Source organism: Hemitrygon akajei, chromosome 1 (assembly GCF_048418815.1).
Source record: "Hemitrygon akajei chromosome 1, sHemAka1.3, whole genome shotgun sequence".
NCBI classification, from domain to species: domain Eukaryota; kingdom Metazoa; phylum Chordata; class Chondrichthyes; order Myliobatiformes; family Dasyatidae; genus Hemitrygon; species Hemitrygon akajei.
Genome location: NC_133124.1, coordinates 90,357,980 through 90,381,943, shown reverse-complemented (window position 1 = coordinate 90,381,943; position 23,964 = coordinate 90,357,980). Strand labels below are relative to the sequence as shown.

The following is a 23,964-nucleotide window of genomic DNA, read 5'->3' as shown; positions in this document are numbered from 1 at the left end:
TCTTATTTCAATTTGTTGATCTGAGTAGGGCCATGCATGTTTCCTCCCAAATCTTAAGGCACCGATCAATATGGTCCTCAACCGACAGTACTGCAATCTCTTTTTCTTGTGCGGGGAACAGCAGGGGTTGGTACCCAAGGGAGCACTTGAACAGAGACCTCCTAACGGCAGAGCTCACCAGAGAGTTGTGGGCGTACTCAACCCACAGGAGGTGGTCGCTCCAGGTCGACGGGTTGTTTGCCATTACACAACGTAGCGTCGCCTCCAGGTCTTAGTTGACCCGTTCCGTCTGCTCATTCGTCTGGGGGTGGAAGCCGGATGACAGGCTGACCGATGCACCCAAGGCTTGACTGAAGGCCTTCAAAACCTGCAAGACGAACTGGGGACCTCGATCGGAGATGATGTCCGCGGGGATTCCGTGGAGGTGGAAGACGTGGCGGACAAGAAGATCTGCGGTTTCTTGAGAGGAAGGGAGTTTAGGGAGGGCCACAAAGTGCACCACCTTGGAGAATCAGTCTACCACGGTGAGGACAGTGGGGGTAGACCGGTGACAAAGTCTAGGGTGATGTATGACCAGGGACGACCAGGGACAGGTAGAGGACAAAGAAGACCCGCAGGTGATCGATGAGAGACCTTTCCTCGGGAACAGCTGGAACAAGCCGAGACATAAGAACAGGTGTCCCCTCCATGGATGGCCACCAAAAGTGCTTCCTCAGAAGAGCCAGGGTCCGATCACTCCCGGAGTGGCAGGCGAACCGGGATGTGTGCCCCCATTGGAGAACCTGAGGCCTGATGGAGATGGGTATGTACAGGTGATTGCCGGGTCCATTGCCAGGGCTGGGCTTCCTTTACCTTAGCCTCAATCTCCCAAGTGAGGGTGGCCACCAGGCAAGTTGGTGGGAGAATAGTCTCGGGACTGGAGGTGTCATCCTTGGAGTCATGCTGGCGGGATAGCACGTCCGGCTTCCTGTTCTTGGATCCTGGACGGTACGTGAGGGTAAACTCGAACCGTCCGATAAACAAAGCCCAACGGGCCTGGTGGGAGTTCAATTGTTTGGCGGTCTGAATATACCCAGGTTCTTATGATCAGTTCACACCAAAAACTGGTGTTCTGCTCCCTCCAACCAGTGCCTCCATTCTTCCAGTGCTAATTTGACCGCCAGCAGTTCCCAATTCCCCATGTCGTAATTCCGCTCGGCGGGGGACAGTCGGCAAGAGAAGAAGGCGCAGGGGTGAAGCTTTTCGTCCGACCTTGCCCATTGGGATAGGACCGCTCCTACCCCGGAGTCAGAGGCGTCCACCTCAACGATGAATTGACAGGGTGGGTCTGGATGGACCAGGATGGGAGTGGCGGTGAAACGCCTCTTCAGGTCAGTGAATGCTGAGTCCACTTCGGAGTCCCAGCAAAACAGTGTGGTAGGTGAGGTAAGCCAGGTAAGAGGGGCCACCACTCGACTGTAGTCCCTGATGAATCTGTGGTAGAAGTTTGCAAACCCCAGGAATCGTTGAAGTTGTTTGCGTGTCGTGGGTCTGGGCCATTCCTCTACTGCCCGGATCTTCTCAGGATTTGCTTTTACCTACCCGCTTTCAATGATATAGCCTAGGAAGCTGACCAAAGGGACGTGGAACTCATAGTTTTCCGCCTTTGCAAAAAACTGGCTTTCCCACAGTCTCTGGAGGACTTGACGGACATGGTGTATGTGTTCTTGGGGGCTGCTAGAAAATATCAGGATATCGTCAAGGTAAACAAATACGAACCGATTGATGAAGTCCCTCAGTACTCCATTGATCAGGGTTTGGAAAACGGCGGGAGCATTGGTTTAGTTCCCAATCATTCCCAGGTTCCACTACTACAAACACCTGCTTTCATCAGCAAATGCAGTATAAAAATCCGGTGACCACAACAAGGAGGTGCCAGTTCGTTGGTCGACTCGTGTATGAGTAACCCCGTCCCATGGTTCTTAGGATTATCAGTTCCAAGTCTAGCATCGTTCCTGAATTCTCTTCTAAAACCAAGACTCAGGGTAAAGACACCCTTGGCACCCATTCCACACTTGCTACGACCGTAACGCCTCCCGACTCTGTCTCCACGCCCATGTTCAGCACTTGGGTTCGTTCCACTGCCACGGCCTTGCAAACAAGAAATTATTAATCAGTCCAAAAAAGACACCATTCATAATACCTCCTTTGAAAAAAGAAAAATGTAATCATCCTCTTATGTCAGGAAAGCTCTCATGTCTGCCTCTGGCAGCGCAGCACTCCCTCTTCCTCTTCCCCTCCGCTGCACCTGCCATACCTCGCTGATGAGTCGCTGCTCCAGCTTCTCCCTCCCACTCACCGGCAAGGAGATGCCCAGGTTGTTCAGTGTAGGTACAGCTTCAATCAAGGAAGGAAAGGTCTTCACTCCAGCGTCCAAGTTTATTCTCAGCTGCGCTGGGAAGCGACAACTTGCTTGCACACCTTCCTCCTTTAGCTGCTTGATCAAGGTGCGGACTTTTGCTTTTCTTTTCTGGACCTCAGGAGAGTACTCCTGATCAAAATAGATGACTCTACCTTAAAACATAACTTGTTTTTGAGCCCATGCTTAATGCAGTACTGCCTCTTTTACTGTATAATCCAAGAAATGCACAATGTCAGAGCACGGTGATGCAGAAGGTGCCAGTTCCATGATCAGGGATTGGTGGGCTCTCTTAATATGTATATTTAAGTCCTCTGGCAGCCGAAGCGTCATTTAACTGTCTGACAAACCACACCCTTTCTCCTTTCCCACTACCCTCCGGTATCTGATAGATTCTTAAGTTATTTCTTCATAAGCGGTTCTGGAGATCATCACAAGCCGCGGTCAGAGCAGCTTCTAGCTTCAACAGGTATTTAAGTACTCTCTCATGCCGGAACCGTGTGACCTCATTAGCACTAATTCTGAACTCACTAGATTTCTCTGGATTTCTTCTCAAGTAGATCCAGTCATTCCTTCAGATCTGTCACGGAGGTCTCCAGTCTAGATAGGGATGCCTTGGTGTCTGAAAATGACCCTTGATATTCTTTTCTCAACTCTTTCAACTCACGTAATATCATGGCCATATCTTTCTCCTCCTCGCCTTTGCCAGCTTTGGCCTGTTCTGGCACTCGCTGTATCTTGTTGTCTTTACTTTATCTTTGTATTTCTTGTTTTCCAGTGTGTTTTGAAGTCCGAGACGCCATACTGGTATTCCTCTACTCTTTACTTGGCAAAAACATCTCTCATAGATGGTCAAAAGTAACTTAACAGCTATAATTCTTCAAGTTTCATGGGAGGGAATGCGAGGCAGGTCAATACTGAATCATGGCGTCACCAGAAGTCTCTCTGCATATTTATTTATCTATCAATACAGTACGGAGTAGGTTCTTCCAACCCTTCGAGTCATGCCACCTCAGCAAACCTGATTAATCATAACCTAATCACGGGACAATTTACAACGACCAATTAACCTACCTGGCATGGCTTTGGACAGTGGGTGGAAACCGGAGGACCTGAGCATTCCACGGAGAGGACGTACAGAGACTCCTTCCAGAACAGCACCAGAATTGAACTCCGAACTTCGGAATGCCCTGAGCTGTAACAGCATTGCAATAACCGCTACACTACAGTGGTGCATGCTGAACTGGTTTGATAATATTCAGCTTTCCTAAAAGGTTAGTTATTTCCACTTTTTTTTCTCAGCAATATTTTTATTGGTTTTTAAATCAAGAAAGCATAGTACAAAGGAGGTTTGTGAAGTACATAGGAAATGTAACAAATGTACAATTCACATCTATGAAAGAGATGCACCCATAGTACAATCATGCTTTGGTTGCCTCCCTGCCCCAACCTACCCCTCCCAATTCCCATCTGCAAGCCAACATTGCATTAGCAAAAAGGGTTAAGCAGGACCTTTAACCCCACAGAGCTGCATTGGTATGGAGAAGGTTTATTTTCCTAACACATAAACTGTTGTATGTTTACACATCTGAATTTGTGGAATTTTACCAGAGAATGCTGAAAGTCAGGGAGTTATGTGCAGAGGAAAGGAAGAAGGGATGAACCTTTAGTTTGGCTGGGAATTCTGAAAATATTCAAGAAAGGGTCCCCATACCTTTTGGAACTTTATGTCCGAATTGAGAGTTAAATAATGGATCTTCTCAAGGTATATACTGGACATGATGCCCCTAAGCCTCTGAGCATGGGTGGGTGGGGCAGCATTCCTCTACCTGAGCAAGACTGCGCACCTGGCCAAAAAGGAAGCAAAAAACAATATGCGACGTTTGTCAGACTTAGGTGCCTGTCCCCCTCTCCGGAGGTGCTGAAAAGAGCAATCAAAGGGTTAGGTTCCAGATTGTAATTAAGTATTTGGGATAGAGTTTGGAAAACATCTCTCCAGTATTTTTCCAAGCTAGGGCACGTCCAGTACATGTGAATAAGGGAAGCCTCGCCCCTTTTGCATTTGTCGCAGCAGGGATTAACATCTGGGTAAATGCGAGATAATTTAGTTTTAGACATATGGGCCCTGTGTACAACCTTGAACTGTAACAGGCAGTGGTGGGCACATAAAGAGGTTGAATTAACTAACTTGAGAACTGAATCCCATACATCGTCTGACAGTGAAAAATTTAAATCTTGTGTATTTCTTCAGGCACTTCAGTTAAAACCCTCAGATTAAAAACCATCTTTTAAAGCCATCAGATCTCAGCAATTTGTCAGACTTTAGCCTCGTCAGTTTCTTTAATACTTTATCCCTAGTGACTAGAATTTTTAAACAGGTTCCTCCTCTTTATTTGAAATTAACTCATCTGTTATCCTTACAATGCACTCCACATCAAAGGCTATGCAAAACATTAATTTAACAAATCTGTTACTTCTTTTATTTCTATTTATAGTTCACCAGCCTTGTTCTGTGGAAGTCCCACATATACCTTAGCCATCTTCTTGCTATTTATATATCCAGATAAACTTCAACTGTTTGTTTTGCTAACACAAATTTTCTCACAAAATATTTTTTTCTCTGTTCCTAGAGCTTTTTTGCTTCTCAATGAAAACTTCACAGCTTTGATCCTAAAAACTTCCCAGATTTCTATCCACCAGCTACCATCACTTTATTTTATTTAGAGATACAGCACAAACAGGCTGTTCTGGTCCAACACACCACACCGAACATTAGCCCACTTATTTAACACTAGCCTAATCACAAGACAATTTATAATGACCAATTAACCTACTAACTGGTACGTCTTTGGAATGTAGGAGGATACCGGAGCACCCAGAGGAAAGTCTAGCACTCAGAGGATTGATGTACAAACTTCTTACAGAGGACACTGGAACTGAGCTCCAACCTGTAATAGTATAGCCCTAACCTCTTCGCTACAGTGACACCATATTATTATGCTTTATTTTTCATCTTAGCATTATCCTTGATTCCCTTTGTTAACCACACAGTATGCTTTTTTTTCCTCTCTCGTGGAATTCCTATATCTAATTAGGATGAATTTCTGCTGAGCTTCATGGACTGGCTATTTGAGGATCTGGTACTAGTCATTTGCTGACCAATCTCGTAGCTATTTTTCTAGTTCACCTTTGAAAATTCCCCATTCATACCTTTACATTGCCCTTGTTTAAATTGAAGACATTGTCTGTGGTGTTCATCCTCAAACTGCATCTGAAAATGTCATATTATTCTTCAAGAGATCAAAGACGATATCCTGCAGACAATTCACGAAACTACTTCTTTTATTTCTTCTTTCAAATATGAATCTACTACTTGGCTGTGAGCCAATGGAACCTATGACTTACATTTTGATGGTGAGTTTTTAGGTCGATTGAGCAATCTGGTACTCTGCTGTTTCCGAGGGAGTTGATGAGATTTGGTGTGGAGACTGCAGCTGGGAGGCCTGGAAGCTTGGAGACGGGGCACAAGTCCATGATCAACTTCTTCACTTCTCTGTAGTTGAGGTGTCGAGCAAGGTTGAAATCAACAAGAAAGAGAGTGGAGAATAGGTGGGTGTTTGTAGCTATCTGCCTGCATTTGACTGATCTTCCTTTCCTTGTTAGCTGCTGTCAGAGGATAGTGCAGGAGTCTTTGGATCCACGCTGTAAGGATTGATCAGCAAGGTTCTGGGCCCATTTTGGGGGACTTTGAGGCTCAGGTTGCATATGCTTCTGGATTCTGATTACTTTTTTGCTGTTTTTAAATGGTTAGATTGGGATGATCGATGTGAAGTGCGGCACTTTGGCGAAAAATGGCTCTGTGGCCTGCAGTGGGCTAGTGGCATGGTGCTGAACTGAACTAAACTGAATACCACTGGACTTTTTGTTTGGTGTTTGATATTCTACGCGCTGTTCATTCGCTTTTTGCCATTTGCGCAATTTGTTCTTTTTTTGCTGGGTGTTTAATATTTTCTTGAACAGGCTCCAAAGTGTTTCTTTGTTTCATGGCTGCCTATGGGAGGACAAATCTCAAACTTGTATTCTGTAGATGTACTTTGAATCGCTGAATTTTATGACCACTACCTCCAAGGGTAACTTTGGCCACAAAATGTCTACTTAATCTCCCTTATTATTCATGACCAAATCTAAGATTTGAACCAGCGTGGGTAATTTCACTTACCTCAACAATGAACTGATACCACAACCTCTCTAATCATTTTCAAGGATCCTACAACTCATGTTGTCAGCATTATTACACATTTTTTGTGCATTTGCACAGCTTGTCTTCTTTTGTACATTGGCTGTTTGTCAGTCATTATTTGTGTATAGTGCTTCCACTAATTCTATTATATTTCTTTGTTCTACTGTGAATATGTGCAAGAAAATGAATTTCAGGGTAGTATATGGTAACATACAGTATATGTACTTTGATAATAAATTTACTTTCAACTTTGAGCTAAAATACCTTGTTCTCAGGTTGGTTTGGTTACTTACTGCTCAGAGGAGCAATCCCAAATGTACCCTACAAAATATTCTTCTAATTAATCAGACCATTCAATTACACATAATTTATATCCTGCAACAATCATTTCCCCAGTATATTTCTTAACCACAATGCCAATGGTACTTCCTTTGCATTCTAAAAATTCAGTTGATTTAACACCAACATGAATCCTTTCTGAGCATCATTTACTGCAATGATCAATCACATCTTCCAAAAAGAAACAATTCAGCAGTACTAATGGAGTCATCTTGCTACACTAGATTGAGGAAATAGGATAGAAAGGAAAAGACAAAAATTAAATAAATAGAAGATCAAATGTACCTAGACGTATTTTCATAATCAGATTATAAATAATTGCTATTAAACTCTTCTGATAGGGGTTTAAACCTAAATATTTTTCTGTAACTTCGATTTGATGTGATATCGGAAAGGTAGATAAAGTAGCATTCAGAAAGTTTCTAATCTGTAAATATCTGAAAAAATATCTTTATCCTCAGAGAAATAGGAGAAAATTCTTAAACTAGTTAATAATTCTTCAATGTGTGCCAGACACGCTTTGATACAATTTAAGGTGGTTCATATGTCCAACGTTAAGTTAGCTCGTTTTTACCGTCATATAAATCCTGTATGTGATAGATGTAATTCTGAAGTAGCTTCCTTGACACATATGTTCTGGTCTTGCCCTCTTCAAAGAAAATATTGGAAAGATATGTTTGATATTATTTCAGTAGTTCTGCGTGTTGATTTACAACCTCATCCTATTACTGCATTTTTTTGGACTACCAGTGATAGACTCCAGTCATTTATCCTCATCAGCTTGCCGTTTAATTGCACTTGCGACATTAATAGCCAGAAGATCCATTTTACTTAAATGGAAAGATTCTAATCCCCCTACCACATTTCAATGGTTTTCCCAAACGACAGCATGTTTAAACTTGGAAAAAATTAGGAGCAGTACTATGGATCCTTCAGTTAAATTTGAAGAAACTTGGAGGCCATCTATTCAATATTTTCATTTGATGTAGGTTGACCCTTTCTGAATCCCGTTCTTAGTAAATTTTTTGTTCATGTATAGAGGAATGGAGTTAATGACAAATTATAATTTTAACCGATGAAACATGGCAGCCCAATCTTTTTTTTTAAGTTTAGTTTTTCTTAGTTTAGGGTTTTTTCCCTCTTTTACAAATAACTTTTTCATGATTAATTACTAAGAGATTGGGAGGTTAAACTCCATTTGTTACTTGAAATATATGTTTTTACATGTTAACGTTATTAATGTAATCTCGATCTCTTATGTACCATTATCAATATTGATATGTTTATTAATTTGAAATTTAATAAAAGGATTGAAAAAGAAGGTAAGACCAAAGAAATAAAACTGGATAAATACTTAAAAGATTGAAATGATGCATAATTATAATGATAAAACTTCAAACTAATTACCTGCAGGATACATTTCGGTTTGAAGCAAAGAAAAGGGATATGAAGATCTAAATCTGCTACTGGATAATGAGGACCTTCCCTTGAAGGCAACACAACCATCAGAGGATTCATATTAAATACCTGAGAGAAAAAATAAAAAGCTTCCAATTAGAAAAGTTACTTCAATTGGTCAAAAAAATGAAATATGGCATTCTGAATCAACAGTAAGGAAGATGGTGAACAAGGCAAATATATCTATAAAATGAAAAGACTCATTAATATAGAATGCTGTCAGACCATGAGTTAATGGAAACAAAGAATTTGTATTAATATCACTGATACACAGGGCAGTATACGGAAAGTCTATGAGAACTGGGTACAATGACAGCAACTAAAACACATTTGGAAAGGTTCATAGTCAAAAAGATTTTAGAGGGATATGGGCCAAATGCAGGCAAATAGCTCAGGAAGATCTATACATCTGCTGTTCAGGTAGACCCTTTGTTTCTGCTTGTCCCTGCCCCACCAAAATTATATCTGCATAACTCAAGTTTTTTTAATCCTCTCCCCCCCCCCCCCCCCATTCAGTCCCTTCCGACCTACATCTGTGACACCTCACACACTCTTGATCTTTTCAATGACCAAATTCTCTGGCCCTGATCGTCTCAATTTCACTATAGATATCCAGTCCCTCCATCCTCCTTCAGGAGGGCCTTAAAGCTCTCTGCTTCTTTATAGACAACAGATGCAACAGTTCCCCTCCATCACTCTCCTGTCTAGCAGAACTCACCCTCAATCATTTTTCCTTCAGCTCCTCCCACTTCCTTCAAACGAAAGCTGTAGCCATGGGCACTTGCATGGGTTCCAGCTATGCCTGCCTTTCTGTCAGCTACATGAAACAATCTATGTTCCAAACCTACACCTGTATCACGCAACTCTTCCTATGCTACATCCTCGACTGCATTGGTGCTACTTCCTGCACCACCTGAGCTCACCGACTTCATCAACTTTGCCTCTAACCTCCACCCTGCCCTCAAACGTAATTGGTCCTTTTCCAACACTTCCCTCCCCTTTCTCGATCTCTCTGTTACCACCTCAGGAGACAGTCTACCTACTGATATCTTTTATAAACCCATTACTTCTTACAGCTACCTCAACTATACCTCTTCCCACCTTGTCAGCTGTGAAAATGCAATCCCCTTCTCTCAGTTCCCCTGTCTCTGCCGCATCTGCTCTCAGGATGAGGTTTTTAATTCCAGTACTACTGAGGTGTCCACCTTCTTCAAAGAAAGGGCCTTCCCTTCATCCACCATCAATACTGCCCTCACCTGCATCTCTTCTCATTCTTCCTTCACCCCTTCCTCCTGCCACCCCACTAGAGATAGGGTTCCTCGTCCTCAACTACCACCCTACTCCATGTCCAGCACATAACTCTCCATAACTTCCGCCGTCTCCAATGGGATCCCACTGCCAAGCACACCTTTCCCTACCCACTTTTCATAGGGATCACTCTACACGACTCTCTTGTCCACTTGTCCCTTCCTACTGATCTCCCTCATGGTACTTATCCCTGCAAATGGAACCAAGTGCCACACCAGTCCCTAAAACTCCGCGCTCAATACCATTCAGGGCCCCAAACAGTCCTTCCGGGTGAGGCAACACTTCACCTGTGAGTCTGTTGGAGTAATCTACACTATCTAGTACTCCCAGTGTGACCTCCTGTATATCGGTGAGACCCGATATAGATTGGGAGACCACTCCACCAGAAAAAGCTGGATCTCCTGGTAGCCACCCATTTCAATTCTACTTCCCATTCACATTCTGTCTTGTCAGTCCACAGCCTCTACTAATGCTGCAAAGAGGTTGGAGGAGCAAAATTTTATATTTCACTTGGATAGTCTCCAATCTGATGGCATGAACATCGATTCCTCGAACTTCTGCTAATTGCCCCCCTTCACCATTCCCTATTCCTGTTTTCCTCTCTCACTTTATTTCCTTACCTGCCCATCACCTACCCTTGGTGTTCCTCCTTCTTCCCTTTCTTCCATGGTCTCCTATCAGATTCCCCCTTCTCCAACCCTTTAGTTTTTTCACCAACCAGATTTTTACTTCACCTTCCTCCTCCTCTCCCGGTTTCACCTATCATCTGCCACCTTGTACTTCTTCCCTTCCCCCCACCTTCTTACTCTACCCTCATCTTTCTTTCCAGTCCTGATGTCGGGTCTCGGCCCAAAACACTGACTGTTTACTCTTTTCTATAGATGTTGCCTGGACTGCTAGGTTCCTCCAGCATTTTGTCATAATGATTATTGACTGGGCTTATCAGAAAGATATATGGTGGATGCATCCACTGGATGGAGATTATAAACCAGGGGTCAAAATCTCAATGTAGAGTGCAAGGCAGTTAGGATCAGAATGAGGAGAAATTTAAAAGTGTGGTGAATCCTTAAACGTATTTGGCAATCTGGCCTCCACAGAACACTGGATACCAGATTGCCAAATACATTTAAAGAGGAAATAGAAGATCTTAAACAAAAAGGCATCAAGGAGTGTGGAGGGGTGTGAAACAGGAATAAGGCGCTTTGATAAAGGCTCAGTTATCAAAGGGCTAAATGCTCCAATATTTCTATGTTCTTATGCTGAAGGCACAATGTCTTACCAAATGGAGCATTCCAGGTGGTGGACTGGGCACCAAAGCTAATTTTGCAGCAAATTGTCTCACTTTATGATCAAAATCCAGCTCTTGACATGATTTCATATGCACCATCAGACTAAAAGAGATCACAGATCTTGTAAGCACAATATATTAAACAATGCAGTTCCTAACTTCTATTAAAAATATATAATAACAGGATGATGCTTGATTTGAAAAAACTAAAATTACTTACTTTTAGTTATTAGAACTATTTCTTCTTCTCATCCTATATCTCTAGGACTCCTGGCTTTCCTTACCAGTAAAATCAACTAACCCATGCAGCTTACAAGAGTAGGTAGGGGCTCTGCTTTGCATGAGCCAACTGATCATCTTCCAACTCTTCACTACCAATTATGCTCAAGTAAGAAATTACTCCATATTTGTCATAGCAAACCAGGCCATCAGGGCAGCATTTGTACCCTGTCACATCTACCAACTCTACCGCTGGTCTGATGTATGAAAATTTGAAGCTCTCCAAAATATCCAGTTACACAATTTCAGGAGCAGAGAAAAGATAAATGATTACCATCAACTTCAATTTCTGCATTAAGTCAAAGACTTACTTGTAAAGCTATATGGCATTATTTCACCATCAAAAATAATTAAAATCAAAGTTCCTTAATAAACTATGGAGAAAACCCAGAACCACCTCCAGGGAATACTTAGAGATAAATGTCCCACATAATATCGTCCCTTCCTTAAATAATTCAATCGTAACAATGAAGTCACATTTATGTTTTGCTTGGAAACCATCCATAGATTCTGAAGTCATGTCTTAAAACAATTTGTGTGCCTTACACAAAATCTACTCTTGTACTGGAACCCACCTGTAAGTACAAAAATAAAGCAGCCACGAGATTCAAGGATGTTATTGAAAATTTGAAGGCTTGGCCTTGGCTAAAGAATGATATTGATGAACTAATAATTTAACAGAAGACATAATTTAACCCTAAAAAGTGTGCAATGATATATTTTGGAGGATGTACAACTAGGATATCAGAATATATCACAGGACCTGAGGCAAATCTGACAGAAGAACCTTAGTATATCTGTTTAAATATCGCTGAAGGAAACAGCACAGATAAATAAAGTGCTCAAGAAGGCATGCAGTACACTTGCCTTCATTAGAAGGGTACTGAATAGAACATCAGGGAATTTATGGTACATATGTAGGCTATACAACCACACAAGAAAATAGGAGCAGGACTAGGCCATCGGGACTTTCAAGTCTGCCTTATCATTTAAAATTATCACAGTTGATCATTGGTAGTTATTTCTCCACACTCCTCTGTTCATTATTCAATAAGCATTTACACACAGTCAGTTCATATGATTATAATGCTCCAGCTTTCACCACCCTTAAGAGAAAAGAATTCCAGAAATTCATTATCATTTGTGGCAAGGAAGTTCATTATCTCAAAATAATGACTCAACTTATTTTGTGGTGATGTCCTGTCATGTTCATTGTACTCCAGCTGGAGTACTGCTTGCAGTTTTTCTTCCCATACTAGGAGGGATGAGATGGCAATAGAGAGGATATGAAAAAGAGTGTCACAGAATATAGAACAGCACAGAATGGGGCTTTAGGCCCACAATGTTGTGCCGACTAATATAAATCTACACCAAGGTCAACCTAACTCTATCCTCCTACAGAGTCCATACCTCTTCATTTTTCTTGCATCCAAGTGCCTATCTAAGAGTCTCTTAAGTGCCCCTATTGTATCAGCCTCCACTATCATACTCGGCAGTGCATTCCAGGCACCCCTTACTTGTTGTTTTAAAAAAAGTACTACCTCTGGCAACTCCCCTTTATTTTCCTCCATTCATCTTAAACAGATGTCCTCTGGTATTGGTCAGTTCCACCCTGGGGAAAAAGGTGCTGTTTTCACCCTTGTAAAAGGAGAGGCATTCTATCTATGCCTCTCATAATCTTATCATACATCTCCATCAAGTCACTTCTCATCCTCTGTTGGTCCAAACAAGTAGCTCAACCTTCCCTCATCAAATGTGCTCTCTAATCCATGCAGCATCTTGGTAAAGCTCATCTACACCCTCTCTAAAACTTCCACATCCTTCCTTTCAAGGGGCATCCGGAAATGAACACAATAACTGCACCATGAATCCTATATTCACTCGGATGTCAACTTAGATGGGGTAGATAATGGTAAACTTTTCTCCATAGCAGAGGTGTCTATTGTCATAGGTTTAAGGTAGATTTGAGGAATATTGTTTTCCCCTGCAAATAAGGTGGTTGAAGTTTAAACTTCCATAAGGAGTGGTGGAGGTAGATACTCTCGATGTTCTACGAGTCTGTGGTGGCCAGTGCTATCATGTTTGCTGTTGTGTGCTGGGGCAGCAGGCTGAGCGTAGCAGACACCAACAGAATCAACAAACTCATTCATGAGGCCAGTGATGTTGTGGGGGTGGAACTGGACTCTCTGACGGTGATGTCGGAAAAGAGGATGCTGTCCAAGTTGCATGCCATCTTGGACAATGTCTCCCATCCACTGCATAATGTAATGGTTAGGCACAGGAGTACATTCAGCCAGAGACTCATTCCACAGAGATGCAACACTGAGCGTCATAGGAAGTCATTCCTGCCTGTGGCCATCAAACTTTACAACTCCTCCCTCGGAGGGTCAGACACTCTGAGCCAATAGGCTGGTCCTGGACTTATTTCCACTTATCATAATTTACTTATTATTATTATTATTATTTTATTATTTATGGTTTTATATTGTTATATCTCTACACTATTCTTGGTTGGTGCGACTGTAACAAAACCCAATTTCCCTCGGGATCAATAAAGTATGTCAGTCTGTCATACAATTTGACATTTTGATGAGCACTCAAAACCACATGGCATAGAAACTATGGCAAGTGCTGGAAAATGGGATTAGTACAAATAGATACATAATAGCTGGCATGGGCAAGGTGGTCCAAAGGGCCTGTTTTCTTGCTGTATGACTATAACTGTAATAAAAAAAAACTTCTGGCATCTTCAACACTGCAACTAATACAACAGAATCATCTTCAGTTTAAGCCACAAGTTATTTTTTCTATATCACTAGCCACGCAAGATTTTTCAATAGACAATAGACAGTAGGTGCAGGAGTAGGCCATTCGGCCCTTCTAGCCAGCACCGCCATTCACTGTGATCATGGCTGATCATACACAATCAGTACCCTGTTCCTGCCCTCTCCCCATGTCCCTTGACCCCGCTATCTATAAGAGCTCTATTGAACTCTCTCTTGAATGCATCCAGAGACTTGGCCTCCACTGCCTTCTGGGGCAGAGCATTCCACATATCCACCACTCTCTGGGTGAAAAAGTTTTTCCGCATCTCTGTTCTAAAGGTCCTACCCCTTATTCTTAAACTGTGGCCTCTAGTTCTGGACTCACCCATCAGCGGGAACATGCTTCCTGCCTCCAGCGTGTCCAATCCCTTAATAATCTTATATGTTTCAATCAGATCCCCTCGCATCCTTCTAAATCCCAGTGTATACAAGCCCAGTCGCTCCAATCTTTCAACATATGACAGTCCCGCCATTCCGGGAATTAACCCTGTGAACCTACGCTGCACTCCCTCAATAGCAAGAATGTCCTTCCTCAAATTTGGAGACCAAAACTGCACACAATACTCTAGGTGGGGTCTCACCAGGGCCCTGTACAGCTGCAGAAGGACCTCTTTACTCCTATACTCAATTCCTCTTGTTATAAAGGCCAGCATGCCATTAGCTTTCTTCACTGCCTGCTGTACCTGCATGCTTGCTTTCATTGACTGATGTACAAGAACACCTAGATCTCGTTGTACTTCCCCTTTTCCTAACGACTCCATTTAGATAGTAATCTGCCTTCCTGTTCTTGCCACCAAAGTGGATAACCTCACATTTATCCACATTAAACTGCAGCTGCCATACATTTACCCACTCACCCAACCTGTCCAAGTCACCCTGCATTCTCATAACATCTTCCTGACATTTCACACTGCCACCCAGCTTTGTGTCATCAGCAAATTTGCTAATGTTACTTTTAATCCCTTCATCTAAATCATTAATGTATATTGTAAACAGCTGCAGTCCCAGCACCGAACCTCGCGGTACCCCACTGGTCACAGCCTGCCATTCCGAAAGGGACCCGTTAATCGCTACTCTTTGTTTCCTGTCAGCCAGCCAATTTTCAATCCATGTCAGTACTCTGCCCCCAATACCATGTGCCCTAATTTTGCCCACTAATCTCCTATGTGGGACTTTATCAAAAGCTTTCTGGAAGTCCAGGTACACTACATTCACTGGCTCTCCCTTGTCCATTTTCATAGTTACATCCTTAAAAAAACTCCAGAAGATTAGTCAAGCATGATTTTCCCTTCATAAATCCATGCTGATTCGGACTGATCCTTCTACTGCTATCCAAATGTGTCGTAATTTCAGCTTTTATAATTGACTCCAGCATCTTTCCCACCACTGACGTCAGGCTAACCGGTCTATAATTCCCTGTTTTCTCTCTCCCTCTTTTCTTGAAAAGTGGGATAACATTAGCCACCCTCCAATCAGCAGGAACTGTTCCTGAATCTATAGAACATTGGAAAATGATTACCAATGCGTCCATGATTTCTAGAGCCACCTCTTTAAGTACCCTGGGATGCAGACCATCAGGTCCCAGGGACTTATCAGCCTTCAGACTCAACAGTCTATCCAACACCGTTTCTTGCCTAATATAAATTTCCTTCAGTTCATCCTTTACCCTAGTTCCTTTGGCCACTATTACATTTGGGAGATTGTTTGTGTCTTCCCTAGTGAAGACAGATCCAAAGTACCTGTTCAACTTGTCTGCCATTTCCTTGTTCCCCATAATAAATTCACCCATTTCAGTCTTCAATGGCCCAATTTTGGTTTTAACTATTTTTTTGCTATTCACATACCTAAAGAAGCTTTTACTATCCTCCTTTATATTCTTGGCTAGTTTACCTTTGTACCTCATTTTTTTCTTGGTGTATTGCCTTTTTTGTTATCTTCTGTTGCTCTTTAAAAGCTTCCTAAGTCCTCTGGTTTCCCGCTCATCTTTGCTATGTTATACTTCTCTTTTATTTTTATACTGCCCTTTACTTCCCTCGTCAGCTACGGCCGCCCTTTACTCCCCTTAGGATCTTTCTTCCTCTTTGGAATGAACCGATCCTGCACCTTCTGCATTATTCCCAGAAATACCTGCCATTGTTGTTCCACTGTCTTCCCTGCTAGGGTACTGTTCCATTGAACTTTGGCCAGCTCCTCCCTCATAACTCCATAGTTCCCTTTGTTCAACTGTAATACTGGCACATCCGATTTTCCCTTCTCCTTCTCAAATTGTAGGTTACAACATATCATATTATGGTCACTACCTCCTAATGGTTCCTTTACCTCCAGGTCCCTGATCAAATCCGGTTCATTGCACAACACTAAATCTAGAAATGCCTTCTCCCTGGTAGGCTCCAGTACAAGCTGTTCCAAGAATCCATCTCGGAGGCACTCCACAAACTCCCTTTCTTGGGGTCCAGTACCATTCTGATTCTCCCAGTCTACCTGCATGTTGAAATCCCCCATGACAACTGTATCATTATCTTTGCAAGAAATTTTTCAAGAAATTCAGAGAACAAATACATGCGTTGCTGAAAAATGTACTCTTAAAAAAAAACTTAAATCCTTCTATTGAAGGAGGTAGTTAAGAAAAGGATGCAAATTCCAGATGTCTTGAATAACCTAATACAGCCAGATACTGACCTCATTCAATCAAGATTTGACTGGCTTGAGCATATTGCAGGACAACCACTAAAAATCATGTAACACAACTAGCAGTTAAAGCGATGCAAGCTCACTTCAAGATAAAATTGCAACCATTTCTTCATGCTTACCTGGAAAGGCAATCCTTAAAGGCTGTATAATAAGGGAATTTGGATATCACACAGACACTGAAGGGAGCATAGAAATTAGGTATCTTTGGTTTGTGCATATTCAAATTTGCTAGTCCATATTGGAAACTATTTTCTTCCTGCAAATTACAAAAACATTGTTAATTTTAAGTGGATATCAGCAATGAAATGTTTATTTTGCAACAAAATTATAAATCTGAATTTATGAACTGAATAACCTACCAACCCATGTCAGAATGTTGTAACCTCCATTTACAGAAATCAAAAGATAAAAGCATTTCATGCCCAGAAAATTATTTTACATAGAGCAATCTGATAATTTCTTCAGAAGCAACAAACTGAATAAAATAGGACTCACGACAAGAACCTTTGATCTATGTAAAGGAAAGCCTAAGAAGAGAAATGTGGAAACAAAGATATGGAAGGGTCAAAAACATATGACAGTTCAGTATAAAGGAAAGAAGATGAGTGTGACTTAATATTATACTGTTAAAGATTATATTTATACACTTACAATGTGTAAGTTAGAATACAGGAAGAATATCAGAGAAGAAACATATCAAGGCACAAAAAGTTCATAAAGTCATAAAAATTTACAGTGGAGCTAGTGGCTAAATATATACTCCAGCACTTGGACCAGAGCCAAGTAATTACGTCTCTTCTAGGGCTCCTCCAGCTGTTATTTTAAAGGTTCAAGGGTTCATTTATTATCAAAGTATAAAATTCTGAAATTCTTCAATTCTTCTTCTTCAGATAGCCATGAAACCAAGAAAGGACAGAATGACAGCATGATCAGCAATGCCTAAATCACCTTTTACAGCGCAAAAAAAATGAACAAAATCAGAACAGGCACAATGACCCCCAAATCCACAAAGATCGGGCGAAAATCACAGAATATAGAAACCCATAAGACTGAAAAATAGTCCACTGCCCAATTCCATGTTCAAAACACAGAAAACCCAGATAACATTCTCCAGGCACAGTGGCAGGCTCTCCCCTCTGCGGCAGCAGAGCAATCCCACCAGTGATCAAAAGGCAGCCTCTCCTCTCCGGCAGCAGAGCGATCCCACCAGTGATCAAAAGGCAGCCTCTCCTCTCCGGCAGCAGAGCGATCCCACCAGTGATCAAAAGGCAGCCTCTCCTCTCCGGCAGCAGAGCGATCCCACCAGTGATCAAAAGGCAGCCTCTCCTCTCCGGCAGCAGAGCGATCCCACCAGTGATCAAAAGGCAGCCTCTCCTCTCCGGCAGCAGAGCGATACCACCAGCAATCAAAAGGCAGTCTCCCCGCTCCGGCAGCAGAGCGATCCCACCAGCAATCAAAAGGCAGCCTCCCCCCTCCGGCAGCAGAGCGATCCCACCAGTGATCAAAAGGCAGCCTCCCCCCTCCGGCAGCAGAGCGATCCCACCAGTGATCAAAAGGCAGTCTCCCCCCTCCGGCAGCAGAGCGATCCCACCAGCAATCAAAAGGCAGCCTCTCCTCTCCGGCAGCAGAGCGATCCCACCAGTGATCAAAAGGCAGCCTCCCCCCTCCGGCAGCAGAGCGATCCCAACAGTGATCAAAAGGCAGTCTCCCCCTCTCCGGCAGCAGAGCGATCCCAACAGTGATCAAAAGGCAGCCTCCCCCCTCCGGCAGCAGAGCGATCCCACCAGTGATCAAAAGGCAGCCTCCCCCCTCCGGCAGCAGAGCGATCCCAACAGTGATCAAAAGGCAGCCTCCCCTCTCCGGCAGCAGAGCGATCCCACCAGCAATCAAAAGGCAGCCTCCCCCCTCCGGCAGCAGAGCGATCCCACCAGCAATCGAAAGGCAGCCTCCCCTCTCCGGCAGCAGAGCGATCCCACCAGTGATCAAAAGGCAGCCTCCCCCCTCCGGCAGCAGAGCGATCCCACCAGCAATCAAAAGGCAGCCTCCCCCCTCCGGCAGCAGAGCGATCCCACCAGCAATCGAAAGGCAGCCTCCCCCCTCCGGCAGCAGAGCGATCCCACCAGTGATCAAAAGGCAGCCTCCCCTCTCCGGCAGCAGAGCGATACCAGCAGCGATCAAAAGGCAGCCTCCCCCCTCCGGCAGCAGAGCGATCCCACCAGCAATCAAAAGGCAGCCTCCCCTCTCCGGCAGCAGAGCGATACCAGCAGCGATCAAAAGGCAGCCTCCCCCCTCCGGCAGCAGAGCGATCCCACCAGTGATCGAAAGGCAGTCTCCCCTCTCCGGCAGCAGAGCGATCCCACGAGTGATCAAAAAGCAGCCTCCCCTCTCCGGCAGCAGAGCGATCCCACCAGTGATCAAAAGGCAGCCTCCCCCCTCCGGCAGCAGAGCGATCCCACCAGCAATCAAAAGGCAGCCTCCGCCCTCCGGCAGCAGAGCGATCCCACCAGTGATAAAAACGCAGCCTCCCCTCTCCGGCAGCAGAGCGATCCCACCAGCAATCAAAAGGCAGCCTCCCCTCTCCGGCAGCAGAGTGATCCCACCAGCAATCAAAAGGCAGCCTCCCCTCTCCGGCAGCAGAGCGATCCCACCAGCGATCAAAAGGCAGCCTCCACTCTCCGGCAGCAGAGCGATCCCACCAGCGATCAAAAGGCAGCCTACCCTCTCCAGCAGCAGAGCGATCCCACCAGCAATCAAAAGGCAGCCTCCCCCTCCGGCAGCAGAGCGATCCCACCGGTAATCAAAAGGCAGCCTCCCCCCTCCGGCAGCAGAGCGATCCCACCAGTGATCAAAAGGCAGCCTCCCCCCTCCGGCAGCAGAGCGATCCCACCAGCAATCAAAAGGCAGCCTCCCCTCTCCGGCAGCAGAGCGATCCCACCAGTGATCAAAAGGCAGCCTCCCCCCTCCGGCAGCAGAGCGATCCCAACAGTGATCAAAAGGCAGCCTCCCCCCTCCGGCAGCAGAGCGATCCCACCAGCAATCAAAAGGCAGCCTCCCCCCTCCGGCAGCAGAGCGATCCCACCAGTGATCAAAAGGCAGTCTCCCCTCTCCGGCAGCAGAGCGATCCCACCAGTGATCAAAAGGCAGCCTCCCCTCTCCGGCAGCAGAGCGATCCCACCAGCGATCAAAAGGCAGCCTCCCCTCTCCGGCAGCAGAGCGATCCCACCAGCAATCAAAAGGCAGCCTCCCCTCTCCGGCAGCAGAGCGATCCCACCAGCGATCAAAAGGCAGTCTCCCCCCTCCGGCAGCAGAGCGATCCCACCGGTAATCAAAAGGCAGCCTCCCCCCTCCGGCAGCAGAGCGATCCCACCAGTGATCAAAAGGCAGTCTCCCCTCTCCGGCAGCAGAGCGATCCCACCAGCGATCAAAAGGCAGCCTCTCCTCTCCGGCAGCAGAGCGATCCCACCAGTGATCAAAAGGCAGCCTCCCCCCTCCGGCAGCAGAGCGATCCCACCAGTGATCAAAAGGCAGCCTCCCCTCTCCGGCAGCTGGCGCTCACCTTCCACGTTCGCTTCAATGTTTCAATCTCCCATGTCATTTTAATTGGCGAACAATGGAAACTTTAATCTGCAAAATAGAGTTGAACTTGGCTTGCGCCCTGTCCCGCAGCCTTCTCACCATGAGATTCGCACATGCTGCCCCTGTCTCCGAGAAACCTCTCGGATACTGCAGAACAGTGGGCCACCCAAACAATCTTCAAACTGCAAGTCACAGGCTCCAGCAGTTCCAGAATCATAGTCACGTCAATTAACAAATTTAAATGGCAAAGCAAGTGTAATATATGGTTTCATGATCTATCCAGAAGTTGTTGACCATGTACACAGGCACTATCTTCCAGAAATTGGTTTATATGTAAAAGAAATTAATTGCTGTGTGTAAATCAACAATTGCAAAGTGAGTGAGCTTGAATGTGCACACTGACAAAATGGAACAACTCCAAATTTCATAGATAAATAATAATTATACTCCAGATCAATCACTTTTGTTTTGCATGCTCTTCTTGCTAAAGTAGTAGCTGCTACATTTTTTATCCTTACAAGAAGAACTTAAGAGATTTTCTAAATCTGCAATCATTTCCCAAGTATGTTCAAATCATCTAAGTCAAAATGCTTTTTAGAGCATTAGCTTCATTAACTTTGTATTGGAAGTACCTACAATGGTAACTCTAAACCTTTTCTGAAGGTATTAAATAGAGGCCCCAAGCAGACTACATAAAATAAAGTGGATTAAAAATACAATTATAAGAGCTGAGGCGATTGCAAACAAATGTTCAAAATTAATGAGTTTTTAAAATCAATCTTGATGATAAAGAAGTTAATAACTAGAAAATATTAAAATAAAGATAATTCATGAAAAAAGTGTTAAGATTTAAGATTTAAGTATTAAGTGCTAAGGAGTTTAACTGGAAATTTGCAAAAAATATTTGCAAATATATGGTAAAAGCTATGGTAAAAGGATTTTGGTAAGTTTTAAAAACCAGAGAAGAGTTTTCTTTGGTAACTGTAGTTTGAAATGAAATTAGAACAAAGAAAAAAAATGAAATGTATAAAAATCTTTTAAAAAACGGGTTTGGGGACAGAGCATGATACTTCATTTAATTAATAGCTTTTCAATTTCCAAAGCTGACAATCTTATACATTTGTAACACTTGCTTTTTCACTTCCATTTTCAAGAAAAGGGAAGTTATATCAGTTCCTTATGCATAGCAGGAATAGCTTGCCATACTTCTTCATCCTCCCACAATCCCTCACCAAATCCAACAATTTTCTACTTACATGGTTAGCATCCAGTATCAGTTAAACAGACAAAAATTACAAACAAAATACAAACAGGATACTGGAAATCTAAAAGAACAACAAAAAATGGTGGAAATACTCAGATTCTCAGATAGCACATAGAGCAGGGGTCCTCAACCATTTTTTTTGCACCACAGACCAGATTTAATATTGACAATATTCTTGCAGACTGGCTGACCGGTGGGGGGAGGGGGAGGGTGTTAACCACAACCGGAATATAGGAGATAAGTCAACTAAGTCACTTATAAGTGGCTAATACACTCAATTTCGTTTCTAAAAGGGTTTATCTAACAAATTTAATATTAAACACACAGCGCATATTTTCCCCATATGAACATATAAAATCATTGCAACACACCAATATCACTGAATCACTGGGAGCCCTGGGCTTGTTTCCCTGCAACAAGACGGTCCCATCGAGGGGTGACGGGAGACAGCGATACTCGAAGGGGGTTCCTCATGTCCAGTCTATCCCACAATTTAGTTTTCGTTGCATTCATTGCAGAAAACCCCGCTTCACAGAGATATGATGTTGGAAATGGAAGCAACGTTTTCAGTACTTTCGTGGCTATCTCAGGATATTCAGCCTTGACTTTGATCCAGAATGCCGGCAAAGATGTTATGTCAAACATACTTTTCAGCCCACTGTCATCTGCAAGCTCGAGGAGTTGATCTTCTTCTTGCGCTGACGTGGATGGCGCGTGGGTAATGACCTCGCGGCGTTCAAGTTCAACAGTGGGCGTGACAGGGAAAGAGGAAAGGTGCAGCTCACTCATATCGTTTCATATTGCCAAATCATATCGTTTCCTCACGGCTCGGTAACACATGCTTTGCGGCCCAGTGGTTGGGGACCACTGACATAGAGAATCAAAGTCTACAATAATTTCCATTTCTCCATGAAGAAATAATTCCACCTTGCATATTATTTAGAGAAAAGCACTGACTATAAGCATCTACGTACATTAAGATATAGCCTAATTAAGGCAACTTGCAAAACATAGTTCCTCTAGCAACCTACAAGTGGCATAAAAATGCATTTTTATGTACCTGAATATGCCTGTAGAATTGCACTACCACACCATAGGTCCTTGTTCCAAAAACATCTGTGAACACCAAGAAATGATAGTGGTCCTCCTTTGCTTCAGTTTCTATTTGCAGTCCACCTGTAAATTATAGTGCAGGAAGAATTTTTGGGAAGATGTGTTAAACAACATACACACACATTTATAAAATCTGTGTAAAAACTGCCATTAGTTTGGAAACAAACAACGCTTTCACATATTTCAAAATAATCATAGCTTAACAAAGTGGATTCTGTTGCCCCATTTTAGCTCAAATTGTTACAAAGTATAATTTGTATTCAAACTTTTCCATCGGGAGCACAACATGGACTATTTGTTATCTTCCTGAAACATATTTTTCAGTTCATGCCCACGTTATTGCCAATTATTATTGAAACCACAACTGTAATATTATGGGGACAACAGAAAATCTACTTAACCTTTAACCATAAATTAACTTTGTCATAACTGTAGAATAAATAGTTGCAATGTACTATGTTGCAAAAAGCTAATTTTCAAGACATTTATACCCCGGGTATTTGTGCCAATGATAGTAACTTGAACATGAAATTGAGATGGAAGGAATGTAAAGCCCTCAAGGCATTTAGCACATTGACAATGCATGCCACATGTTTTGGGTTGAAATTCCAAGCAAGGGACTCAGGAGAATAAATATAATCTTCAAATATAAATAACTTACCTGGGAAACACAGCTGAGGTAGTCCTTGGAGATCTATCTCATTTGGAATGCTAAATTCCTCACTCGGTGGCTCTTTGTGACCTGCATTTGCTTTGCTTGTGGCAGGATTTGTGTGCTTGAATTCCTTTCTCTTTCTGAATGAATGACGTTTTGAAGTTCTTGTAAAATGCCCTTCAAAACGACTAGACCGATTGTCCTCTTTAGTAACAAATGGAGGAACATGAACCGATCGAACCTCTGGTGTAAGATACTGTTGTGATCGAGTACTATCTTTACCGATTGCCTGAAGAGAAAGAAACTAATGTATATAAGCATAATAAAAGCACACTGATAGTATTAAAGGACAATAAACATTGCTGATATTAAATTACATAAAAACGCATTGTTATCATTTTGTACTTTGCACTGACATTTAAAACTGGGCAAGATAGATTACTAGATTAATGATCAGGAGATATAATGTTGAATCTAAAAATTAGAATTAATCTGAAATCATTGAAATCATTGTCAATAAGAACCAAGCA

The 23,964-nt window shown here is 43.1% G+C and overlaps 1 protein-coding gene across 9 annotated transcripts in view; it reads right to left on the bottom strand.

The window, feature by feature from the left end:
- Positions 1 to 23,964, bottom strand: part of dennd3a (DENN/MADD domain containing 3a) — a 141,119-nt gene that overhangs the window by 74,291 nt on the left and 42,864 nt on the right. For all 9 annotated transcript variants that reach the window (XR_012099194.1, XR_012099195.1, XM_073047828.1 and 6 more), the window contains 5 exons: positions 23,441 to 23,723; positions 22,727 to 22,842; positions 16,946 to 17,082; positions 11,023 to 11,134; positions 8,385 to 8,504 (listed from right to left, as the gene is read on the bottom strand). Coding sequence is in view for 7 of the 9 variants with exons in the window: in XM_073047828.1 (XP_072903929.1) it covers positions 8,385 to 8,504; positions 11,023 to 11,134; positions 16,946 to 17,082; positions 22,727 to 22,842; positions 23,441 to 23,723 (768 nt within the window). In the remaining 2 variants the exon portion in view is untranslated. The remainder of the gene's footprint in view (positions 1 to 8,384; positions 8,505 to 11,022; positions 11,135 to 16,945; positions 17,083 to 22,726; positions 22,843 to 23,440; positions 23,724 to 23,964) is intronic.